At 40.4% G+C, this 22,257-nt stretch overlaps 1 protein-coding gene across 4 annotated transcripts in view; it reads right to left on the minus strand.

Moving 5' to 3' along the window:
• The window catches only part of gxylt1b (glucoside xylosyltransferase 1b), an 87,625-nt gene that overhangs the window by 49,965 nt on the left and 15,403 nt on the right, over positions 1-22,257 (minus strand). For 2 of the 4 annotated variants that reach the window (XM_043709049.1, XM_043709052.1), the window contains exon 2: positions 12,927-13,019. The exons of 1 other annotated variant lie outside the window; for it this stretch is intronic. In XM_043709049.1, the coding sequence (XP_043564984.1) occupies positions 12,927-13,019 (93 nt within the window). Of the gene's footprint in view, positions 1-12,926; positions 13,020-16,869; positions 17,026-22,257 lie in introns of those variants that run through there. One more of the 4 variants, XM_043709051.1, reaches the window with a different exon arrangement.

The following is a 22,257-nucleotide window of genomic DNA, read 5'->3' on the forward strand; positions in this document are numbered from 1 at the left end:
CTATAACTGCCATCCATCACATACTGTTGCTGTTGCAAATTCCTCATCGCTTCTATTTGTTTCTCCAACTGATCCACTCGATCTGATAAGATTTGCATCCAACAGCATTTATGGCAGATATAATCCGCAGTAACCCTTAACCTCTCTTTAAACTCCCACATCTGACAAGTACATATCACTGCAAAGGCCATTTTTGCTCTTTCAAAATCTCCAGACCCAGAAAATAACACCATCTTATTCCTCTACAAACACTGCCCCAGGTTAAGTTAATAGCTACGGCTTATATTTTAAGTTTAATCAAGAGACTTATCTCCAAAAACATATAATCAAGAAAAGAATCCACTATACTCACTACTGCAGCCTCTCTCGGACAGACTTATAACAATTAACTTATCTGATTCTGTGCTGTGAACTTCATCCAATAATTCCTCTCAGATTAGTTGCAAATTTCACCGTTTGTTAATTTTCCCAGATGCACTCTGATATCCAGCGATACACGAATTCAAAAAGCAAAGGCAGTAACTGTGCAGGTTTTCTCTCTCTCTCTCCTGCATTGTCCTCACCATGTGCTTCCTTTGTCTGCTCTTCTCCCTTTTAAACTGCTGTTGTTTTGACTTGCTTGCCATCAAGATACCTGAGCACCAACTAGCCACCAAAAGACATGAGCAACTATCACAAGTATCCATACACACAGATGAAGAGAGATACCAGTTTGTCTGGGACAATACTGGGACCAAAGACAAGCACGGGAATTCCTAGAGGCCTGGCATTCAAACCGGAATTCCATTAAGAAACGTATCAATTTGGACGCATTTACCAACCTCTCAGAAAAAGAACTGGAAGTGATATCACCCACAATAACAAGCAGGACAGAACACCAACACTTCACTGAAGGCTCACTGATTATGTGACCTAGCGTGGTGACGAAACGACTTGAGAACAAATCTACCAGCTCAGCGAGCGGCTGCACGGTGGCACAGTGGTTAGCACTGCTGCCTCACAGCGCCAGAGACCCGGGTTCAATTCCCGCCTCAGGCGACTGACTGTGTGGAGTTTGCACGTTCTCCCAGTGTCTGCGTGGGTTTCCTCCGGGTGCTCCGGTTTCCTCCCACCATCCAAAGATGTGCAGGGTCAGGTGAATTGGCCATACTAAATTGCCCGTAGTGTTAGGTAAGGGGTAAATGTCGGGGTCTGGGTGGTTTTCGCTTCGGCGGGTCGGTGTGGACTTGTTGGGCCGAAGGGCCTGTTTCCACACTGTCATCTAATCTAATCTAATCAAACTTGCAACCTGATTTACAAGATTTGGCTGCATGTTTTGAAAATAAAGGATTTGATACCTTTTGTGAAACCTGTTGTGTAGTTGTTGATTTCACCAATGTGAAGTTGAATGATAATTGGACCCTTGTCCGCAAACCAATGACAAAGGTCTTCTGTCTACCAACCTAGTGATTGGCTGTCAGTTAGCTAACAGCTTGGGCTGTTAGAGACAGGTTTGTCAGACCAGATGAGAAACCAGCAGAATTGCAGTAGCCAAAAAACAAACATTTAAACAAACACTCAGTTCTCTGCAGTAAATCACTTTAGCCTGAAGAAAGCCAGCTGATCTTTCCTTCAGTAGATAATGTAAGTATAATTTTGAATTGAATAAAGATCAGAGACCTTTCATAAGAGACACAGCTACCCAGTGACTCTTGAAAAGAAATGTAAGCATAAGGAAAAGCTTAAGGAGAAGCTAAAAGATCTTTTTTCTGCAAAAACAATGGGACTACTTTTTCCAGTTTTCCTTCTGCTCATACATTTTTCTTTCTCTGTTCATGCTTGTCTCTAAGTACATCGGGCAGTTTATGAAAGGGTAGAGTTTTAATTTGTATAGTTCCCTTAAATTTAGTTTAATTGTTCACCTCTAGTTAATGCTAACGAAATGTTTAAAAAAGGGATTTCTTACTGAGTACAGAAACCTGGTGCATTCCTCTGAAACACAGGTGGTTTGGTGATTTTGCATATTTCTTTTCAAAGTTTTAACATTTGTGACAACTTCAGGGGCATGATGTGAAGCCTGCTACCTCACTGAGTTGTGACATGAATGAGAGTTAACAGTTTGATAGATGGCAAACAATTTTCATTGTATACCAGGATTCCAGAAAGCTTTGAGTAAAATTGTCAAATAAAATTGCTCTAAATATCATAAGCAATTGTTGTAATTCATTGCTGTAGACTGAAATTTGGCTACAGCGAGACAATTGATAGCAAAGGATTTTATTTAGTTATTTATGGTACTCTGAAAGAATCATACAATCTTGCAAATTACGAGTGAAAGGACATCCCTTGAGCCAGGTCCACCATTTGATAAAGTCATGGTTGCCTGGAATGTGACTTCAAACAACTTTTGACTTCCTTGCCAATCAAAAATCTAATTGAGCCTCAAAAATATTCAATGAATACTTCCTCCACTGCTCTTTTTGGAAGAAAGTTTCACAGTCAAAAAACCAAGAGAAAAGATATTCTAATCTTAGTCTTCCAGGGGAGATCCCTTGATTTTAGACTATTTCACAGACTTCCCCACAAGGGAGAAACATCCTTGCGGCATCCACTCTATCCTCAAGATCTGACATGCTTTATGGAGATCATCTCATATTCTTCTAAACACCAGTGAATACAGGCCCATTCTGCTCAACATTTCCTTATAACTCCCTCCATTCTAGATAGTTAAGTGGACGTTCTCTGAACTTTTTCTGAGGAGTTCTCGAGGATAACCAAAATGGTACACAGTACTCCAGCTGTGGTCTCTCTACAACTAAAGCAAACCTTTCCTTTTACATTCCTTTCTGCTTGCAACTAAGGCAAGCTGAATGACTTACTTTGACTGCATACTGTGTTTGTAATTCATGGTCCAAAATATAATCACTACAGTCTTGATTTTTTTAGTTTAAAAAAGATAGTGCTTTCCTCTGCCTCCAAAGTGGATGAGTTCATATTTTTCCATTTTCCCTATTTTTTTTCCACCCACTGTATCAAGAGCAGACCTAGCAACTATATATAGTCAGTTCGTCCATTTAGCTTAATTGTGTATCTTTAAGTAGTTAAGGGTCCAGAAGAGATCCTTGGGGCACTTCGATATTCATAATTTGCCATTAATCAATCAATCAATTCTCCATCAATAATAATATTATATACACCCACTGAAACCATAAGCTTGTTTGTGCAATATACTAAAAGGCATTTAACACCGTGCACTAAGTGCACTGAGCTACAGGACCCCCTTTATTCATGTTACTGATTTACCAACCAACCACCAACCTGCTTCTCTGTGATGTTGCACCTCAATATTTGTTTGTAAACCTAGGCTCTGAACTCAGTGACTGGTGATTAACCCCATGGTGCTCTTGCTGTTTTAGGATGTGCTGTGAGAATTAGTGACTAGACCTTTGGCATTTTTATTAAGTAACTTTAAGTGATGATGGAGAATGATTCAGGTTTCCAACATGGTATTCTTCTTTGATCATTCAGTTGCATTTGTAGGGAACTGGGAAATGAACAGAAGCTTATTATGTGAAGGAAAGGAGTATAAAATACAATAATTGTAAAGTAGCTTGGTTATACAACACCTGGAGTAGGTTGCACAGTTTTGGTCTCTTTATCTTAGTAAGGACAGTATTATTGCTGGGATGGCGAGACTGACCTATGAACAGAGACTGGGAAAACAGCCTGTATGTCCGTAACTCCTCACTGATACCTAAAGCATACTTGAAGAGATAGACAGGTAGTTGAGGTTTCCCCTGGTGGAGGAGTGTTGAACCAGGGTACACAATTTAAAAATAAGGGGCTTCCTATTTAGGACCTAATGAGAAGAAATTCTATTTTACTCAGTGGGTAGTGAATCTTTGGAATTACCTGCCCCAGACAGCTAAGAAAGTTCAGGCTCCAAGTATATTTGAAGTTGAGGTTGACAAATGTTCGATTATCATTGTCATAAAGGGTTATGGGAATAGTGTGGGTAAAAGACATTGATGTTTTCAACCAGCTATGATTGCATTAAATGGCAGAGTAGGCTCAATGGCTGAAAAACCTACTCTGGTTGCTATGGTTGGGTTCAAATTCCACCATAAAACTTGAATTCGATTTAAAAAAAAAAGGAATTAAAAGCCTCATGGCATCCACGTAATCTGAGGAAAGGACATCAGACCCGAAATGTTAACTCTAACATTTCTTCAGAGATGCTGCCAGACCTACTGAGCTTTACCAGCGATTTCTGTTTTTGTTTCTGATTTCTAGCATCCTCAGTTCTTTGGGTTTTTAATGTATGTAGTCAACCAAATGTGTTTTTACTAAGGCCACTTAGGGAAAAGATTCCAGCAGTATTACCTGGTCTAACCTACACATTGCTCTGAACCCAAAGCAATATGTTTCTGACTTAATTGCCCTCTGAAATGGCTTTGCAAGCCACTCAGTTGAATCCAACCATTACAAAGCCGAAGAAAGGAGAAAAATATGAACAGACCAACAAGTATCAACCAGGGCACTGGAAACAACAACAGACAGTTTTTTTAAAAATAGCAAAAGCTTTAACATCATGCTGCACTATCATGGGTTAAGGTTAGTGTTACATTTCAGGGTTTAGGCAGAAGAGACATGCCAATTTTCCATCTGTTTTACCATCCAGTTCTAGGGCTTATAGATAGCTGCCGCTCTTTTCTTTGTCTCATGTTCAGCGGAATGGTCTGTATAAAAGTATTGCAGCCTTTCATTCTTGCCATATAGTGATTCATATTTGAATGCATACCCAATAAGTTGACTGACTATTTTTAATTCCCTAATTTAGAGAAAAATGACCAAATCAATTTTTTTTTACATTAAAACTTAACGAAGAGGAGGAATCTTAAAACAAATGGATAATTGTTGGCCAAGGCACTGAAAGACATTCTGTGTTGCTACGGGAAAGTACTGTGGCAGAATCTGAAGAACCAGCCAAGGCCTTTGCTTAATTTTTGACGGGGAAACCTATGAAACTGCAGTAACCCCTCAATGATATGTGTCTCTGAACAATTTTTGATGTAAAAATTGTATTCACATCTCAAACATGACTACCACATCACTTTCTCTCTCAATAACACTATTTCTGCGCTTGAACATTGCAGTGAAAAGGGTCGGAAAAGGATTAAAATCTGATTAAGCTGTTTGTATTGATTGTAAAGCGGTCAGTCAGGTTGATCTCAAGTATGGGTTCCTTGACTGGACCAATAAATCTGGTCCAATCAGAGCTCCATTCGACATAAGAAGTGGTGTGTCAAACACCCTGTTCACTCTGAGGGAGCTGGATCAGTGTCAAGGACTTTCCACATGTAAATAACAGTGATTTGGTGACAGGAAACTGGCCTCTGTGGAGTTATTTCAGTGGTGATAAGAGAAAAGCACGTCCTGATGAAATTTGCTCACAACAAGCATCTTGAGTTGGGATATGCATTTCTGGCATCATGCTGTTATTTGGGAAACTTGCCTCTTTCGATCCTGCTGGGCTCAGGATGTGGAAAGATTGGAGTATTTTTTTCTGGGCAAATGACATTGGAGCAGAAGGAAAACAACAAATCATCCTCCTGACAGCTTGCAGACCTGCAGCTTTTTCAGTTATTAGGAGTTTAACTTTCCCTGAGGCACCAGTTATTAAAACCTTTCAAGGTGGATTTAGTTAAGGAATATCACAACCTCCAAGTTTCCTCTAATCCTGAACCACTATTGGATTTTACTCAGCAATTCGAGAAGCAGGGGAATCTGTATTGGTATTTTTGACAAGGTAAAGATGATTGACAGAAGTGTGTGACTTTGGCTTAACCCTTAACGAGATGCTGAGACCCCATTTGGTATTAATGATGTAACCATGCAAAAAGCAACTACGAGCTGAAGCCCAACAGGACTTCAAACAGGCAATACAACTAGTTTTATCATTGGAAAATTGGCAAGTGGAGCATATGAGCAGCAGGGTATTTCTATGGAATTGGACACCCTCGTCAGTTGTATACATACTGTTCTTTCCGCAACTGCCTTGTTAAGTCCATGCTCCCTAACAACCCACCCTCCCTTCCCTGCACCTTCCTCTGCTACTGCAGGAATTGCAAACCTGCACCCACACCTCTCCCCTTACCTCTGTCCAAGGCCCTAAACGAAGCTTCCACATCCAAAGTTTCACCTGCACTTCCACATGTCATTTACTGTATCAGTTTCTCCTGAAGCAGTCTCGTAACATTGGAGAGACAGGATGCCTACTCGCACGGCGTGTCAGAGAACATCTCCAGGACACCCGCATCAATCAACCCCACCACCCAATGGCTGAACATTTCAACTACTCCTCCCACTCCATCAAAGACATGCAGGTCCTGGCCTCCTCTCACCACTCCCCAACCACAGAGGAATAATGCCTCAACTTCTGCCTTGGGACCCTGCAATCCCATGGCATCAATGTGGATTTCACCAGTTTCTCCTCCCCTCACCTTATCCTCATTCCAACCTTCCAGCTCAGCACCACCCTCACGACCTGTCCTACCAGTCCATTTTGCTTCCTACCTATCTGCTCTACCCACTCCTCTGACCTATCACCATTATCCACACCTCCATCCAACTATCGCACTCTCAGCTACTGTCCCCCTAGCCCCACCACCCTCCTATTTATCTTTCCATCCCAAAGGCTCCCAGCCTTATTCCTGGTGAAGGGCTTTTGCCCGAAACTTCAATTCTCCTGCTCTTTGGATGCTGCCTTAGCTGCTGTGCTTTTCCAGCATCACACCCTTGACCCTCATCAGTCCGACTGAGCTGGGGGAACACCACTTGAGTGAAGGCAAATGCATAGCCTCAGTGAGGTCATGTTCTGAACAGAGTGACTCTAGGTCAATTAGCAGCAAACCCCAAAACAACGCACGGCCAAATGGTTGAAAATTTCAGGAGGTGGGCCAGCAAGCCATTGTTATTGCTGCCAGAATGCAGGCTTGAGACAGCAAAGGAACCTGACTAGACCTAAGTTGAATAAGAGACTCATAGGCCAGTATCCAGGAGAGCGCACAGCCTGGAAAATCCACCAACAACTTTACAGATATAAATTTGTAATAATATTACAAATCCCTGCTAGGTCGACTTAAAAGAGGAAAGGCAGTACACCACCCATAGCTTCAGGCCAAATTCAGTGTTGGACTCTAATCCTAAATGCGTATAATTACAACTTATAACATTTTCTGGAAGGCGAAGCAGCAAATGCAAATACATTCAGCTGCCTCTTGCTGGCAGATCCAGTGGTGGTGCCACCGCTAGTGTAAGGGTCCATAAAGGCTGGATACATTTGTAGATACAGCTGACAATATCCAACTTTGGATGCAGAAAAATCCAGTCCTGGCAAAATAGAAATAGTTGGTGATGGTGGGGGAACCCAAAGGGTCATTACAACCAGAATTGAAACCTTTTTGGACCAGAGAGACCAGATCACCAGAATATTATGATTGGAGCAAGATTGATTGAACATCGCCACCAAATTCTGGTGGAACTCCACTGGGATCATCTGGGGGTTTCTAAAATGAAGGTGTTAGCGAGGATTTAGATCTGGTGACCAGCACTGGATGCAGATATAGACTTGTTGTTAGGGCAGTGCCCAGAATGCCAAGATACGGAACTCTCATAAGCACTGGTCACATAACAGTCCATCACTTACCAGTGGAGAACTTGAGCATTTCCTAAAGTTGAATGGCATTCGACATTTAAGGACAGCTCCACATCATCCATCTTTTAATAGTTTGGCAGAAGGAACAAGTCCATACTTTGAAGGTAGGCTAAAAAGAACAGCCTACAGCTTCACTAGATATCAAATTGTCCCAGTGCCTATTGACTATAGGACTACAGGGATAATGCCAGCAGAGTTGCTAATGGGGTGAAAACTCTGCACCAGGTCAAATCTGATTTTCCAGATCTGGGGAGGTGGGGGAGGGAAACGACATCAAGAACACCAGTGCTGGAAACAACACTCTGATAAAAGCGAGAGACAGTTTATTTTAAGGGATGAAGTTTGGTGTAGGAACCATGGGAATGGTCCTGTAAAGGTATGAGGCATGATCAACATGAGCTCAGGTTCAGTGATGTATAAAGTTCTAGAGATGTGACAGTCCTGACCAAGCATGTCGACCACATAAAAGCTGTACACACACAAATGGTGCAGAAGCAACATGTGCCTGGCTCTTCAACAGCCTTTACAACTCTTCCAGAACTTGTGGATTCTCCTTCTCTGTCAAGCCACTATACCTCAGAATCTGAGACGGACATGGCAGATGTCACCACCTCATTATCTTTGCCACCTCAAGCAGAGTTAGAGGAACCTGACCCAGTGCTAAAACGCCCCAGGAGGAGCTTAAAAAAAACCCCGCCTATATCCTCAGACTCAGAGGGGAGGATTGTAGTGATTATGACGAGGTCAGCCAGGTAGACCTCAGAATGAGAGAAAATTTGGCTTTTACCTTGTTCTAATCAGACAACCCTGGCTGACAGGTAAGGACAGGCATTTCAGACATCCTGTTTATTCAGAGCTGGCTGTAATGGAACTGGATCAGTATCACAGACTCTCCATTTGTAAACAAAGAATGACTTGGTGATCAGATACTAGCCTCTGGAGTTATGTCAATGTTTTTGAGAAATGATTTCTTTTTCCTTGAGAACCTGAGGCAAGCTATGTTCAAATGCTGAAACATGGTCGAGTTCAATAATCTCACATTACGGATGTCCTGGTTCCTCAAATTATGTGCCACAACCTCGAATGGGGTCCTAAGCTCAACCTCCTCCAAGACTGCCTTGCATATGCTCCATGGTCTTTTCCTTGCTATTCTTATGCCTCAGCCTCGAAATTGGTGAAAAGTCTTAGAACATAAAACATTCGGCCCTCGATGTTGCACCAACCTGTGGAACCGATCTGAAGCCCATCTAACCTAGACTATTCCATTCTCACCCACATGCCTATCCAATGACAATTTAAATACCCTAAAAGTTGGCAAGTCTACTGTTGTTGCAGGCAGTGCGTTCCACGCCCCTACTACTCTGAGTAAAGAGACTCTGACATCTGCTCGATATTTATCACGCCTCAATTTAAAGCTATGGTCCCTCATGCTAGCCATCACCATCTGAGGGAAAAAGGCTTACTGTCCCCCCTTTTTAACCCTCTGATTATCCTGTATGTCTCAATTAAGTAGCCTCTTAACCTTCTAACAAAAACAGACTCCAGTCCCTCAGCCTTTTTTCTTAAGGCCTTCCCTCCATACCAGGCAACATCCTCGTAAATCTCCTCTGACAGCTTCTACATCCTTCCTATGATGCAGTGACCAGAACTGTACACAATACTCCAAATGTGACCGCACCAGAGTTTTGTACAGCTGCAACATGACCTAATGGCTCAGAAACTCAATACTTCTACCAATAAAGGCTAACACATCGTATGCCTTCTTAATAACCCTGTCAACCTGAGTGGCAACTTTCAAGAATCTATACCAGAACACTGAGATCTCTCTGCTCATCGACACGATCAAAAAGCCCAATACTCTGCATTCCTGTTACTCCTTCCAAAGTGAATCACCTCACACTTGTCCACATTAAACTCCATTTGCCACCTCTCAGCCCAGCTTTGCAGTTTATCTATGTATTTCTGTAACCTACAACATGCTTCATCACTATCCACAACTCTACCGACCTTAGTGTCATCCGCAAATTTACTAATCCATCCTTCTATGCCCTCATCCAGAGGATTTCTGTAAATGACAAACAACAGTGAACCCAAAACAGATCCTTGCAGGACACCACTAGTAACTGAACTCCAGGATAAATATTCCCCATTAACCACCACCCTCTGTCTTCTTTCAGCTAGCCAATTTCTGATCCAAAACGCGAAATCACCCTCAATCCCATGCCCCTGTATTTTGTGCAATAGCCTACTGTGGGGAACCTTATCAAAATGCCTTATTGAAATCCATTTACACCACATCAACCGCTTTACCTTCATCCAGCTGTCTAGTCACCTTTTCAAATAACTCAGTTTTTGAGACACGACCTACCATTCACAAAACACTATTGACTATCCCTAATCAACCTATTCATGTCTAGAGGATTATTAATCCTATCACTTAAAACCCTTTCCAACACTTTTCCCACAACCAAAGTAAGGCTCATAGATCTATAATTTCCTGGGTTGTCTCTATTCCCCTTCTTGTTGAACAAGGGAACAACATTTGCTATCCTCCAGTCTTCTGGCACTATTCCTGGAGACAATGACGATTATCAAAATGCCTTACTGAAATCCATATACACCACATCAACCGCTTTACCTTCATCCAGCTGTCCAGTCCCTTTTCAAAAAACTCAGTTTTTGAGAAACGACCTACCATTCACAAAACACTATTGACTATCCCTAATCAACCTATTCATCTCTAGAGGATTATTAATCCTATCGCTTAAAACCCTTTCCAACACTTTTCCCACAACCAAAGTAAGGCTCATAGATCTATAATTTCCTGGGTTGTCTCTATTCCCCTTCTTGTTGAACAAGGGAACAACATTTGCTATCCTCCAGTCTTCTGGCACTATTCCTGGAGACAATGACGACATAAAGATCAAAGCCAAAGGTTCAGCAATCTCTTCCTTGGCTTCCCAGAGAATCCCAAGATAAATCCCATCTGGCTCCAGGGACTTATCTATTTTTACACTTTCCAGAATTGCTCACCCCTTCCTCCTTACGCACCTCAATCCCATCTAGTCTTGTAGCCTGCAACTCAGTATTCTCCTTGACCACATTGTCTTTTTCTAGTGTGAATACTGACAAAGTATTCATTTAGTGCTCTCCCTATCTCCTGACTCCACGCACAACTTCCCAGTACTATGCTTGATTGGCCAGAATCTTACTCCAGTCACTTATTCCCAACATACCTATAGAAAGCCTTAGGGTTTTCCTTGATCTTATACGCCAACAACTTCTCATGTCCCCTCCTGGCACCTCTTAGCTCTCTCTTTCGTTCTTTCCTGGCTAACCTGTAAATCTCAAGTGCCTTAACTGAGCCATCACATCTCATCTTAACATAATCCTCCTTCCTCTTGACAAGAGATTCAACTTTCTTAGTAAACCATGACTCCTGCGCTCGACAACTTCCTCCCTGCCTGACAGGTACATACTTACCAAGGATTCGCAGTAGCTGGTCCTTGAATAAGCTGCACATTTCAATTGTGCCCATCCCCTGCAAATTCCTTCCCCATCCTATGCATCCTAAATCTTGTTTAATTGCATTGTAATTGCCTTTCCCCCAGTATATACCTGTCCCTTTCCATCACTAAAGTAAACATAACAGAATTGTGGTCACTATCACCCAAGCGCGCACCTACTTCCAAATCGAACACCTGTTCGGGTTCATTATCCAGTACCAAATCTAACTTGGCCTCACCCCTTGTTGGCCTGTCTATATACTGTCAGCAAACCCTCCAAGAAACCTTATCCAGGGTGAAGAGTCAAATAAAGTTTCATGTGCAAATCAATTGATGCTATAAATATACCTGGGGCCTGATGAGAGTCATTCTTACATTTGTGAATATGTGGGTGGTTAGGACAGGATGCTGAGTGGGATTGGACTAACTTTCCTAATTATTACACAATCCATTGTGAAAGGAGACAATATCAACTACATTGTTCTGTTTCAAACATCAGTTTACTTCAGCGGAGGCAGTGGTGGTGAATTTTTAAATTAAAATTTAATGTTTATGTAAAGTTCAGAAAATATTATCAATAGTCAATATCAGGTCAACACAAAAGCAGCATAAAGCTGGTCAGCTACATAATGCCTCAGGCTGTCAGAACTGTCCTATTGCCCTGCTGGCTGACTTGTATGGGCAGAGATGGAGGATGTAGAAGAGAAGGGATGATTACAGCACTTAAGTATGCTTCATAGCTGACACGAGAGAATATGGAGAGCGTGGCTGAAATCTATGCAAGTGCATAAATAATAAAACTACTTTAAACGCAGTTACTTGTTAGTATATATTAACATGCTGTTTTATTTGAGAGTTTTTTTGTTGGCTTCTGGAATCATATTCATTTCTAAAAGCTAAATGAGGTCACTTTGGATAATTATTTGTCAAACACTGATCTCAGGTCATCCTCTGCTGGCTCTGTCACTCAACTGACCTATTCATTAATTCATTTGAAGGACCTTACCCAATGGTCATGACGACAATTAACTAACAGTTATATATATATATTAAGTTAAGAATAGTTAAGTGGCAAAATAACCCTGGAGTACCAGAGCCAAACAAAATCTCGGAATATTACAAATTGATTCACTTAGAATTTACCTAACAGGCAATGTTAAGGCTCAGAATATGGATATTTTGGTCTTTTGGAGCTCAGAACACTAAAATATTCATAACAGCATAAGTTCATAAGGAGGTAAAACAGCTATTTGTAGCTTGAACACAAGATGGGACTTACACCAGCATTTTGTCCCTGTTTTACAATTATACCTCTGATCTCTTTAGCATGCAATTCTTAAACTGAAATTATTTATTCTGTGCTCTGCACAGGTACAGTTAGCAAAAGACTTTGAACTTAAATTTGCTGGAATAACATACTTAAGAGGCAGTATGGCTGCAATCATGTTGCTCAACAGCTTTAAGCATTTGAAAGATGCTATATGTTACCTCACTACAAAGGTCAATTAGCCTAAATTTCAGTAACAATGCCTCACCACATACAAGATTTATTTGTATTGATGTGAATAAGGATGCACTGTCATGTGTCTTACAAATAAGAACTACTTATTGTTTAGGTTCCAAATTCAGGCATTTTTTTTCCTCCACAACACTATAAACACTAATCCCATGAAAACCAGTACGTATATTACACTATTCTGTATACAAATTACAAGGAAGCCTACCTAAATGCAGATTCCCAAAAGCAGTTCACTGCACAAACACCAGTGGGCAGCATCCAATATGGATTCCAGAAAGAAACAGACACATCCTTACACCTGATTGAATAAAAAGAAAGCAGGCCATGTGTGAAAACAGCTTCTCTTTTTATACAGCAATGTGCAAAAAAATTTCCAAGCATAAAGGAAACATTAAAAGCCTGACCAAATTCAATTTATGCGTGCTAAGAAAAATTATCTAAAATAATTCTATACAAAAACAAATTCTGAAGCTGAAATAAATGCGAAAAAGATCTATTTTTTAAATTCTGATGTCTTTGCTGAATATCTGAAATTTCTGCTATTTGTGAAGCATTTTGAATGTTTACAATTCTTATTTTCCTTCTAAACACGGTATTTAGTTACAAGCTTAGCAGGTTCTTTGAACCATCTCCTGAGAGGAGCACATATCTTTTTCACTTTTTAAAAAAATAAGTAACAAATTCAATTCACAAAAGATGCTGAGACTGAAAATAGAACATGCTGGAGCTGTGGGACATGAGATTATGGGCATCTTTTATGCATCATGACCTACTGAAGAATACTTAATAGGAATTTCTTTAAAGATAGATATACTAAAAAGGATTGGGATAACTGACCACACAGGCACACCACGTTATTAGGTTAGTGTAGGCCAGACATTGAACACGTAGAAGAATGAAAGGTGAAAATTAAAAGCTTCAGATCTTCTAACTTGAACAGGGAAAAGCTTAATTGCTGTTAATAAATCAAAAATCAAGTCTCGCACTCCCACTGAATGATGCATTTGGGAATGTAAGGAGTATGAGAACAAGAATTAAAGACGGTAGAATCATACTTGGCTCTAAAAAAAATTTAGATCCAGTAGTCTGATGTCTAGCCTCATTCATGTCACCCCTGCCAAATTTCACAGATGCCGCTGTTGCAATTCCTTAGTCTAACAAAAATGTTTTTTTAAAAAAAACAACAAAAAATAATTTAAAGCTCCATATGTTTTCAAAGTTTGTGAGAAGATTTGTAGCTCGAGTGCTCGTTGTTGTGGTTCTGTTCGCCAAGCTGGGAATTTGTGTTGCAGACGTTTCGTCCCCCGTCTAGGTGACATCCTCAGTGCTAGGGAGCCTCCTGTGAAGCGCTTCTATGATCTTTCCTCCGGCATTTGTAGCGGTTTGAATCTGCTGCTTCCAGTTGTCAGTTCCAGCTGTCTGCTGCAGTGGTCGGTATATTGGTCCAGGTCGATGTGCTTATTGATTGAATCTGTGGATGAGTGCCATGCCTCTAGGAATTCCCTGGCTGTTCTCTGTTTGGCTCGTCCTAGAATAGTAGTGTTGTCCCAGTCAAATTCATGTTGCTTGTCATCTGCGCGTGTGGCTACTAAGGATAGCTGGTCGTATCGTTTCGTGACCAGTTGGTGTTCATGGATGCAGATCGTTAGCTGTCTTCCTGTTTGTCCTATGTAGTGTTTTGTGCAGGCCTTGCATGGGATTTTGTACACTACGCTGGTTTTGCTCATGCTGGGCATTGGGTCCTTCGTTCTGGTGAGTTGTTGTCTGAGAGTGGCCTGAATGATGCATTTGGGAATGTAAGGAGTATGAGAACAAGAATTAAAGACGGTAGAATCATACTTGGCTCTAAAAAAAATTTAGATCCAGTAGTCTGATGTCTAGCCTCATTCATGTCACCCCTGTAACTATAATGGGGGCCAAGAAAACTGAAACAATTAATGATTTTAAAAAATTGGCTGCCAAATTTCACAGATGCCGCTGTTGCAATTCCTTAGTCTAACAAAAATGTTTTTTCAAAAAAAAAACAAAATAATTTAAAGCTCCATATGTTTTCAAAGTTTGTGAGAAGATTTGTAGCTCGAGTGCTCGTTGTTGTGGTTCTGTTTGCCAAGCTGGGAATTTGTGTTGCAGACGTTTCGTCCCCTGTCTAGGTGACATCCTCAGTGCTTGGGAGCCTCCTGTGAAGCGCTTCTATGATCTTTCCTCCGGCATTTGTAGCGGTTTGAATCTGCCGCTTCCGGTTGTCAGTTCCAGCTGTCTGCTGCAGTGGTCAGTATATTGGGTCCAGGTCGATGTGCTTATTGATTGAATCTGTGGATGAGTGCCATGCCTCTCGGAATTCCCTGGCTGCGGATTTCATGGATGCGGATCGTTAGCTGTCTTCCTGTTTGTCATACGTAGTGTTTTGTGCAGTCCTTGCATGGGATTTTGTACACTACGTTGGTTTTTGCTCATGCTGGGCATTGGGTCCTTCGTTCTGGTGAGTTGTTGTCTGAGAGTGGCTGTTGGTTTGTGTGCTGTTATGAGTCCTAGTGTCACAGTAGTCTGGCTGTCAGTTTGGAAATGCTCTTGATGTATGATAGTGTGGCTAGTACTTTGGGTTGCGGCATGTCCTCATTCCGTTGTCTTTCCCTTAGGCATCTGTTGATGAAATTGTGCGGGTATCCGTTTTTGGCAAATACATTGTATAGGTGTTCTTCTTCCTCTTTTTGCAGTTCTGGTGTACTGCAGTGTGTTGTGACCCTTTTGAACAGAGTCTTGATGCAACTTCTTTTGTGTGTGTTGGGTAGTTGCTTTTGTTGTTTAGGACCTGGTCTGTGTGTGTGGCTTTCCTGTATACCTTTGTGGTGAAATCTCCGTTCGGTGTTCTCTGTACCATCATGTCGAGGAATGGGAGTTGGTTGTCCTTTTCTTCCTCTCTAGTGAATCGGATTCCTGCGAGTGTGGCGTTGATGATCCGGTGTGTGTTCTCTATTTCTGTATTTTTAATGATTACAAAGGTATCATCTACATATCTGACCCAGAGTTTGGGTTGAATTTGCGGTAAGACTGTTTGTTCTAATCTTTGCATTACCGCTTCTGCTATGAGTCCAGAGATGGGTGTGCCGTTGATTTGTTCATATATTTGGTTGTTGAATGTGAAGTGTGTTGTGAGACACAGGTCCAGTAGTATGCAGTCTTTGTTGATAGGTTCAACGTCCTGTTGTCTGTTTTGTATGTCCAGCAAGTTGGCTATTGTTTCTCTGGCTAGGGTTTTGTCGATAGAGGTGAACAGTGCTGTTACATCGAATGAGACCATGTTTTCTTCCTTGTCTATGTGTATATTTTTGATGATGTCCAAGAATTCCTGTGTTGACTATATAGAGAGTGTCTGGATCCGCTGATCAGACATTTCAGTTTCTGCTGCAGTTTGTGTCATGGTAGCACCCGAGCTACAAATCTTCTCACAAACTTTGAACACCTACGGGCGAGAGACGCTAAGACAAGCCAGGAAATGGGAATCCTGTGCCAACCACCTAAGCGCCACATCCGAACAACTCCGGTTCCTGCATGAATGCCGAAAGAATCGAATCCTTCCACCATGTGTCAGATACAGACCACCAGTCAACAAACCACAGCCAGACAGAACGGATTCAGGATGATCCAGGTAATGATTACAGACGCTCACAACAGACTTCACAAATACAGACAAGAAATTGCGTGCCAAAATCGTTAATTTCAAAAACCACGAATCAGGAATGGACCCGGACCATAGAACAGGCCGTCACCATAGGACAGAACAGGACCACACACCACAAAAAAACAGCACTAAAAGAAAAAATGGCCAAGCTAACACACAACAGAGAGGACACCACAACACACACCTGGGTTAGAAACCTCTCCCACAGGCAACTCACAGACACGAAAAGAACAATACTGGCCAAGGGACTCAACTACAACCACAGGGGTGCCAAGACAGCAGACTTCCTAGCAGCACTAGAATGCACACGCAGGAACAATGGACTGACAGAAGAGACACAACAAACAGTGAGACAAAGTATCGTACCTCTGATAACAAGGAAAAGACAAAGACAAACACATAATCTCAACACCAAGGAGAGGAAAGCACTAAAAATCACTAAGAAACGACAAGAACATAATCATACTACCAGCAGACAAATGCAGAATGACGTTCATCCTGGACAAAGCAGAGTACATCCAAAAAGCACAACAACTACTTGCAGATACCAACACCTACCAGAAGAGGGGGTTTGATCCCATCCCACAGCTCACCAATAGGATAAACAACACACTGAGGAAACTACAAAAAAACGGACAGATAACCAGGTTTGACCTACAGAGAATGAAACCTGAAACCAACAACACCCCAGATTCTATGGACTACCTGAAGTGCACAAACCAAACATCCCACTCAGACCCATAGTATCACTACCAGGGACACCATCACACAAACTGGCTAAAAGAACTACAGCAGAAACTGAAACACCTGAGAATATCCATTGACAAATACTCTTATCTGCCATTCAACCATTCCGAAATCCATATTGCTAATATTAATAATTAATTATTTAGATGACAGAACTAAATATAATATCTCCAGGCTTGCAGATGACACAAAGCTGGATGAGAGGGTGAGCTATGAGGAAGACGCAGAAATGCTTCATTATGATTTGGACAAATTAAGTATGTGGGCAAATGCATAGCAGATGAAGTATAATGTGAATTAATTGTGAGGTTACCATTTTGATCACAAAATCAGAAAGACAAATTATCTCAAATGGTGATAGATTAGGAAAGAGGGAAATGAAAAGATCTTTGTGTCTTTCTACACCAGTCGCTGATATCAAGTAGGCAGTTCAGTAGGCAAATGGTATGTTAGTTTTAATGCCAAGAGGAGTCCAGTACAGGAGCAGGGATATCTTGCTGAAATTGTACACAGTCCTGATAAGGCCACAGCTGGGACTGTGTGCACAGTTTGGGTCTCCTTATTGGCCTTACTACAGAGGAAGTGCAGTGAAGATTTACCAAATTTATTTCTGGGTTTGCAAGACTGCCATATGAGGATAGATTGTGTTGGTTAGAATTGTATTCACTGGAGTTTAGAAGAATGATGGAGAATCTCAAAATTCTTACAGGACTAGATGGGACAAACGCAGGAAGGATGTTCCCGATGACTCGTGGTTCTGGATTTCCCAGTCCGCGTCTAAAAATACAGGGTAGGCCATTTAGAACTGAGATGAAGAGAATTTTCTTCACTCAAAGAGTAGTGAGCTTGTGGGATTCTCTGCCACAGAAATAGTTTGAGGCCAAAACATTAAAAGCTTTCCAGGAGTTAAATGTGGCTCTTAGCGATAAAGGGATCAAATATATGGGGAGAAAGTAGAAACAGGCTACTGAGTTGGTTGATCAGCCACAATCATATTGAATGGCAGAGCAGGCTTGAAAGGCTGAATGGCCGACTTCTCCTTTATTCTATGTTTCCACATTGCTTTTAATCCACAAGCTCTACTTTTGTTAAGATTCACTTGAGAAAGTAATTTTAAAAAAAGTTCTGGGATTTACAAAATGAAAGAACTGAAACCAATATGCTCCTTCTAAAAGATGAGAGACTGAAACAAACCAGGTCATTTTCAACATATAATTTCAGTTACATCACACTGTAAACTTTTGCTATTAATTCAGTGTCTTGCAATCTTATTCTCCACAACCACCTGATGAAGGAGCAGCGCACCGAAAGCTAGTGCTTCCAAATAAACCTGTTGGACTGTAACCTGGTGTTGTGACATTTTTAACTTTGTACTTTTGTTAAGGCTGTTGAGTGGCTCTGTATCAAACACCTCACGCCAACAGCATTATTTTCAAACTGTTATCTCAAACAATTTATGTTAAACATGATTCTCCCAATACAAATCCATGATGGTCCATCTGGCTTCAATTTTGTCCCAATTATTCTTTCTAAACGTTTCAGGTTTAACTGACTGTAGTTGCCGACCTTCACCTGTCAAGTACCTGCCCATTCAAACAATGTGTCTTTGAGCTTTTAAATTTTTACACTATCCTCCCTATATTGCAAGGAAACTGTAATACAGAACTCTGTGCACATCCTCACCCCATCTGAGAAGCACCCACAAACAGCAACATCTTGTTTCTCATCATTTAGCCAATTCTGCACCCACGTCGCAACTGTTTATTTTATTCCATAATTCATGGCAAATCAAATGAATTTTCAAATTTCACGTACACCACATCAACAGCATTACCTTCGTCAACCCTCTATTATTGATTCATGTTAGCTAAACATGATTTTTCTTCAATAACCCCATGCTGGCTAACTAACTTGCATTTGTACACGTCTATTAAAATTTGTGTCAAGTTATCGTTTCTAGCCAAAGTTTCACTAAAGTTAAACTGACTAACCTGTATTGGCTCAAAGGGATTATGCCCGAAACTGCGACTCTCCTGCTCATCGGATGCTGCCTGACCTGCTGTACTTTTCCAGTGCCACACTTTTCAACTCATCCTTACACCAATTTTGCTTCAAGATGCAATATGTGTAGTTCTGCAGTTCCCTGGCACCACAACTACCCAGAGTCCAAGCAGTTGTCTATAATGATCACTTTTGGCTCCCTCAATATCTTTGGATCTATCAGGTAGAGTTCTGGTACTTTATGAACTATCCAGTACTTCTTACCATCAAGATTTCTAATATCTGAATTACATTCTCTTTCAACATGGCCTGGGTAGCATCTCACACCTTGGTAAAGACAAATGCAAAAAATATTTAATACCTTAGCTTTGCCTCTGTGTGGAAATTCGCTTTTTGGTCCCTAATCAGCCTCCTTTTACCACTTATTTTTATTATTTATACATTTCCCCAAACGTCTCCCCAGATGTTGGCTGCCAGCCTCTTTTCATACATAATTATCATCAACTGGAGTTGTAGTACAAAGGGCAATTTATATTTGGATTAAGATGATCCCCCATTATAACTCCTTGATAATTTTTGTGCCTCCAATTTCCTTGTCAAACTTGTTTCCCGAAATCAATCCAAATAATTAATGCTCAAAGATATTATAGGTATTTTCTTCTTTAGCGCAAGTCAAATAGATTCTGTCCTTGAGCTTATTGGGGCATCAGCTTTTCCTATTTAGATGTTAATACATATACATTTGATGATCATAAATATTTGTCTCAACATTCAGTTCTGATGTTATTCTATTCTATATTCTAGATGAAATGTTGAGTGGTCTACAATCCATTTAATACTTTTGATTGCTTTTGATATTTGACTTTCTTATGGTGCAGTTTAAAAACCTAGATGTATCATTTGCTCGCAACAATCAACCCTTTTCTTAGCTCAGAATTTCTGAAGATCAAATTCAGAATGTCATTCATGAAACAACTCTTTTGGTTTCCACTTGAAGCCAAACACCTGCTTCATAAATCACTGAAAACCTTAGTGTGATTTTAAAATGAATTGATTTGGAGCAAGTTGAGTTAAAGTCAGGGTCTTCTGTTTCTTCTCTGAATGATGTGTCAGATTTTATATCCTGCCCACTCCCCTACCCCAGCATAAAGATGATAACTTAAAGGATATTGCATTCTAAAGTAAATTTTAAATTAATATTTATATTAATAGACATTTAAAATGTTTTCAATTTGAATCAAATAGGAAATTATGTTTTTGTTAACCCATGTATACTGTGATTCATAAGAATGACATTTCTTATAAACCATACGGTATGGTCTGGAGGATACAAAATCATGCTAATAAGTAAATCTATACATTTCAATACAAGCTTCTAGCTCATGGTATGCATCCATTTTCAAAAGGAAAAAGTAAAACCATAATGAAATTTATAACAACTTAAAATAATCTGTTCAATTAGTTTTAACTGTGGAAGCACTCTGCATGTACATGAATTTGCTAATTCGTCACATGCACAGAACTCTTCATACTGCAAGTGCTTAATGGTGAGCAATTTTTCTTTAACTTACTTCTGTACAGCGTACAGTTGGGAGAACCCATCACGAATATAAATGTCACACTGTTTCACTTTACTGGTGCCTTGTAACATTTCTGATATCACACAGAACAGTCAAGTTCCATGGTGTATTGTAACAACCTTATTCATGTTACAGTCTGCCTGGATACCACAAGTTGAGTTAAACATTTAATAACTGAGGTGCTGGGGTGCAAGGAATTGTTAGATCTTTTGCCTTCATTGACTACTCTTTGAGTGACAGTTGAGGTATTCATTTTGCTGTCTCCAAATTACCCATTTGAAAAGAATTTTCAGCAAGGCATTCACACAGGAGGCAATTTTTATTGTTTCAATTTGTTAAGACTTGACTTCACAATTCTATTCACGGAATGTGGGTTTAATGATGTTAAGTTACTATTCAGCAATTGGAGAGGATTACTTTGGGAAGGACATTTAAAACAATGCCTCGAAGGATGTGATTTATTTTTTCTAAAAAAAATCTTCAACGGACAATTGCCTACATGAGAAGTATTTAACTATCATGTATAAGATAAAAGTCCCTTTGAATTTCATTAGGGTCAAGAGATTTGTCTTGCACAATGCTGGTGCATCCTAAATTTTTGGATTGAGTTGGCTGCAAGTCACACACTTGCATGTACTAAAGGGTTCACGTAAAATCAATCAACGATGTAAATATGGCAACGTGATAGGGACTTGTGAAAAAGCAGCACTGCGTATCAGACTCAAGTAACATATCACAAGCCTTCATCAAAATTCATGCTATTATTTGGGAACTTTCATTCTAAAGCAGAGGAAAATTAGGTGTTTGGATTTAGTTCTGTGAAGGTGACCTTTTAAAAAACAAAATCAGTGATAAAAATCATTAAGTTAGTCTGTATCAGTCTGTCTCTGGGAGAAATGCGGTGGATGTACACAACGAAAGTACTCTAATCCTTGCCAGTCAAGTAAGATTTTTAGTGAAGAAGAAAATGTTGCTTCACTTGAGTGTCTGTAAAGAATGTTGCTGGGAAAGGGGTCTAATTTTTCTTTGTGCAAAAATAAGACATATAGTTTGTCAAACTAGGTTTCACTGAGATCTGATTTATTCACTATTGCCATCAGATTACGTTAATAAATAGTGTTAATTAAAGAAAAGGTATATATCTTATGCTAAAACAAAATTACTGGTATAGCAAAACAAACAGGGGCAAGTAACCAGTTTAGGTCAACATTAGAGGAACAGAAATATCTTGAGCCTTGGAGTAAAGGCAGACAAGATCTGTTTAAGATCACCAGTCAATGGTCAATCCCATCCCTGGCATATCAACAGGTAGCCATTAGAAGCAACTGGTGTCTGGGATTAGGAAAAAAAACATAAGCGGTGATTTGCAAGTATGCACGAAAGAAAAAAAGTTATCTATTTTAAAGACAGATGTGGCCAAGAACAGCAAAAACTTCAGGGATAAAGATTTCCTAACCAGGTAAACTTCAAAGCAAAGAGAAAGATCTTTGGAAGCAGAACAACATAGCGTATACAAGGTATCCATGTCC

This window comes from Chiloscyllium plagiosum, chromosome 19 (genome assembly GCF_004010195.1).
Source record: "Chiloscyllium plagiosum isolate BGI_BamShark_2017 chromosome 19, ASM401019v2, whole genome shotgun sequence".
NCBI classification, from domain to species: domain Eukaryota; kingdom Metazoa; phylum Chordata; class Chondrichthyes; order Orectolobiformes; family Hemiscylliidae; genus Chiloscyllium; species Chiloscyllium plagiosum.